The 5,000-nt window shown below is 46.2% G+C and overlaps 1 protein-coding gene across 3 annotated transcripts in view; it reads right to left on the bottom strand.

Moving 5' to 3' along the window:
* erf (Ets2 repressor factor) overlaps positions 1 to 5,000 on the bottom strand; it is a 40,701-nt gene that overhangs the window by 8,410 nt on the left and 27,291 nt on the right. For all 3 annotated transcript variants that reach the window (XM_063185460.1, XM_063185462.1, XM_063185461.1), the window contains exon 3: positions 4,772 to 4,881. In XM_063185460.1, coding sequence (XP_063041530.1) covers positions 4,772 to 4,881 — 110 coding nt within the window. The remainder of the gene's footprint in view (positions 1 to 4,771; positions 4,882 to 5,000) is intronic.

The raw sequence follows: 5,000 nt of genomic DNA, 5'->3' as shown, positions 1-5,000 counted from the left end.
TCTATGCCAGATAAGTGAGAAGGAGTGTGAATCAGTGTGGTGGTGCGTGCTCTTCCTTTTCCTGTGTGTGTGAGCACACGTCAGAGCAGACTGTTAAAAATCAGCAGTAGCATACAGGGAGGAGGCTGAGGGGGAATGTACAGTTCACCCCAAACAACCTCTAAATTAAAGCTACAACATAAGTCACCTGTGGGACAAGCACATGCACACTTTCCTGAAAGGCAAGAAAGAGGGCAGAAAGAGAAAAAAAGAGGAGACAGGAAAGATAGACAGAAAGAAAGAGAGACAAACACAATGAGATCTGAAAATAGAAGAAATGACCGAGTGAAATAAAGATGGAGAAAGTACCGGTGGGTGAAAAAGAAAAAGAAAGCGAGAGAGATGTGGACCTCCACACGTGCGGCACATAGGAGGAGAGTGCATGCCTGCTAAAGTCATCAGATGAAAGAGGCGTCTGCTCCCCATCTGAACTGCACCCCCACAATGATTGATCACCCCTCCCCTCCCTTTTCTCCCTCTCTCCTTCCTTTACACTCCTCTTTCAGTCATTCACTTTTCCCTTTTTTAATACCTCGCCCCCCACCCCCACCCCTCTCCCCTTTCCTCATCCTTCATCCTCCTCTTTATGTCTCACTTCTCTCCCTGCAGTGGGTTCAAGTCCTCCCCGCATGTTCTCCAGACGTTCTTTATGGTTCTCCAGACCTTCTCCTTCTCCTCCTCTTTCACCCTCCACTGCATCCCGCTTTTCCTCACCACTCTCCTCTCCCTTTCCCTCTCTCCGGCCGGTGTTCACAAAACGGCATAGAATGACACGATTGTTTGTTACATGGACGCGTCACATTCATGCATTTCTTTCCCTGGGTCATGTCAAATTAGAAGACTGACTAAACTAACACTAAATATCCATCTTCGCACATACGTTGATACAAGATCTGTTACTAAACTAAAGAACGTTAAGCCAGCAAATCCATCCATAACCCTTGCTTGGCGTACGTCACATGGCGTAAAATGATGGGTCAAAATAACCACACTGGCATGCTTCCATTTTGTGATGCCATGTTGTTCTCTCAGCCAAGGGTCTTTCTTCTCTTTTTAATTTGCTCTCCCAGAGTTCTGGCTGCTTCTGGTTTCACAACTTTACAGGCCCCATCCCTCATTTTCTTTTGGTCGTTCTAATTCCCAGAAGTCTTGCTCACAGGCAGCCCAGTCTCACACCTAGGCCTAACCTTTTATGCTTTTGTCCCAAGTGACATACAACTACCTTATAACACATATATTACATTCACACACACCCAAAGCCTGCGTGAGTGTGTGTCTGTGTGTGTGTGTGTGCGCGCGCGTGTATGCCTACACGTGTCATGGGGAAGTTTAGCCCTGGACTGCGAGTCGTTAACACCTGGCTGCAGCAGTGGAGACCCCTCTAGGACCCCAAGTTAAGGCATCCCACCTGGGGGCCTCGCTCCCTCTGCCTCCCTCCTCTCCACACTTTAAATTAGGCCTACAGGACATTCAAAGCGATGGTATGGTGTAGGTTTGCCTGCAGAGATGCCTGCCTAAAAATCTAAAGTCATAAAAATGTTTCGATCTTTTTTAAACCACCCTCACACTTCATCGTGTCTACTGCGGTACATCAAGTCAGATTTTCCAATGGCCAAATTTAAATAGGTGGTCGGGGCCATCAGTCAGAATTTTGGAAGTGGGGCGAAGTTCTGCCCACGAAGAGATTCATTATTCGCCTGTTAATGACTCATTTAAGCATTGGATGACTCCTGAACGTGATTAATTGACTTGAAAATGTTTTGCCAAATGCAACTTTAAGGCCAAAGTAAGTACAGTAGCTAAAACCAAGTACAGTAGCTTTTTGTCTCATTATTCCCTTCAGTTTGAGAGTGGAATGGTCTTTCACAGAATTACTAACAGATCCGTACTCAAATCCGTAAGTGTAGTTACAAGTCAAAGGAGGAAAAGTCTTGAGAAATTCTGTAAAAAAAGCACATTCTCGCCACGTCACGACTTGAAGAACCATGACTATGATTTTGGGAACATTATCTAAAAAGGATGAAGAAACAATTTAGTGTTGGCTTTAAGTGGTTGGTGGAAAAGAGCTTCATGCTTCTGAACCATCACTATCAGCACCCCTCCCAAAATCCCCAGGCATGGTCAATAGCCCCCTTTCGGTTAATGACAAAGTGTGTGCATCCTGATACGTGGGTCTAAGCATCTAAGTATATGTATATGCAAGTATACGTATAATGACACATAAGCATACAGTAGGCGTGTGTGTGTGTGTGTGTGTGTGTGTGTGTGTGTGTGTGTGTGTGTGTGTGTGTGTGTGTGTGTGTGTGTGTGTGTGTGTGTGTGGTTAGCTGGCGTGTGTGTGATCTTTCCTTGCCTTATGCAAGCCTCTAAGTCGGGTTGTTTTTTTTCTCCTCGAGTGCAGTGGGAGTGGAGGCTTTTTTTTCTTCCTCTCCCTGAGCATGCTTTCGCCTGTGAGAAGGGGCGGATGGACGAACTGACGGATGGACGGACGCGAGCCAGTGAAAGAACGAATGAACGAGTGCTGAGTGGGCCGACTCTTTATGAGACGGCCGAGGAAACGAGGGAGCGAGCGGGGGAATGAGAGAGAGAGAGAACGAGAGAACGAATGAGTGGATGGACCGGGAGGCTGGCTGTGCCGGCTGCGAGTTCAGTGAGTTGAAGTGTTTTGTGTCGACCTGCTGCCATGGTAACTGGGCTCCTGCCTGGCATCGCCGCTCGCCGACTCCGAGGGGGCGGACACACGGACGCACGCCGCTCTTTGTGCCACGAGACGACAAACAGGTCACATCACGCACACACACATGTAGTAGACACACACACTGATGAAGGGATGTACACACACACACACATGAAGGGACGTACACACACACACACACACACACACACACACACACACACACACACACACACACTGATGAAGGGACGTACACACACACACACACATGTACACACACACACACACACACGAAGGGACGTGAACACACACACACACACACACACACGAAGGGACGTGTACACACACACACACACACACACACACGAAGGGACGTGTACACACACACACACACAGACACAGACACAGACACACAGACACACAGACACAGACACACACACACACACACACACACACACACACACACACACACACACACACACACACACACACCCATGAATGGACAGACAAACACACACACAAACAAACTGATGCATGGACGGGAATTAAGTGGAAAAAAATGAATGATTCGTGGTTGGTGATGAATGGCAAACCGGAGGTGGATGTATGAAGGAGACAGAGGGACAAAGAGAACAAAAAAAGGTGAGCATGATGGAGTGATGAAGGGATGAGAGTCTAAACGAGTGGAGCACTATGATGAAAGGATGAGAGACTATAAACGAGTGGAGCACTAAAGCATCTTGTCACTCGCCTGTCAATACACATACGGTGCACATATGGACATAGACCCGGAAGATGGAGAGATACACATGCACACAATGTGACCGCACACTCGCATCTAGTTTGTGTGTGTATGCGTGTGTGTGTGTGTGTGTGGGACACTGGGACAAACATTTCCATGATGGTAACACAGACACACACTCACTTCCTCACAGAAAAAAATGCATACGCTCACAAAAGATGACACCACACAAACATGCAGACTCACACTTACTGCCCTAAAAAGCTTAATCTTACATTGTTGTCTTATTATTATTATTATTTTAAAGGGACACTGTGTGAGATTTTTAGTTGTTTATTTCCAGAATTCATGCTATCCATTCACTAATGTTACCTTTTTCATGAATACTTACCACCACCATCAAATTCTAAGTATTCATTATGACTGGAAAAATTGCAGTTTTCATACATGAAAAGGGGGATCTTCTCCATGGTCCGCCATTTTGAATTTCCAAAAATAGCCTTTTTTAGCTGCAAAAATGACTCTACTTGGACCATACTAGAAAATATTTGTTTATTACGTATTAAACTTTCATGTAAAGATCAAATTTTGCAATAGGCAGCCCAGTTTCAATGAGCAGCATAGTTGCAGTACCTTTTTTGACCATTTCCTGCACAGTGTCCCTTTAATCACTGATATACAAATAGATGAAACGATGCTCACAGAAGATGGAACCAAGCAAACATGCTCAAGCTCCAACACTGACACACACACAAACACACATAGAAGATGGCACCCAAGCACACATGCTCCAACACTTGAACACTTGAACACACACGTCACGCACGCACGCGCGCACACACACACACAGAAGATGGTACCCAACAAATGTTCATGCTCAAACCAAAGAATCATCTATTAGCGCAAGATACCCCAAACTACGCCTACCCAAAGCAAATGAGTGTGCTCAAGTTCGGTTAAGGGGGCATTGTCCCCTCCACCTTCTCTTTCGGAGGCGTTTGGTGACAGCTTGCATACAATGTGTGCTACCAACATCGACAGCGCATAGGGAACTCCATTTACTCTCAACCTAAAGTCTCTGAAGTTCTCCTAACTGAAGGTCTCCTAAAGGGGCGCTCACCTGACATCACAAGGATACGGGAAAAGTATTGGCTTGATGCAGCTTACTCTGATAGACGACTCTTTGCTCAAATACACACAACCACACAAAGACACAGAGAGACAGAGAGACAGACAGAGAGACAGAGAGACAGAGAGACAGACAGAGAGACAGACAGAGAGACAGACAGACAGACAGACAGACGGACGCATCTCACCTGAGGGCGCGGCTGAGCTTGTCATAGTTCATCTGGGGTTTGCACTTGCGGGCTCCCCACAGCCGGGCCACCTCGTCTGGGTCCTTAATGACGAACTCACCATAGTCACCCTGTCACACACACAAAATATTAATACACACCCTTGTAGCTGTGCTGAAACACACATATTGATACACACCCTTGTAGCATTAGTGAAACACACACACATATTGATATACACTCTCGTATC

This window comes from Engraulis encrasicolus, chromosome 20 (assembly GCF_034702125.1).
Source record: "Engraulis encrasicolus isolate BLACKSEA-1 chromosome 20, IST_EnEncr_1.0, whole genome shotgun sequence".
Lineage (NCBI taxonomy): Eukaryota > Metazoa > Chordata > Actinopteri > Clupeiformes > Engraulidae > Engraulis > Engraulis encrasicolus.
Note: the sequence above shows the minus strand (reverse complement) of the source record. Positions and strands in the feature narration are given on the sequence as shown.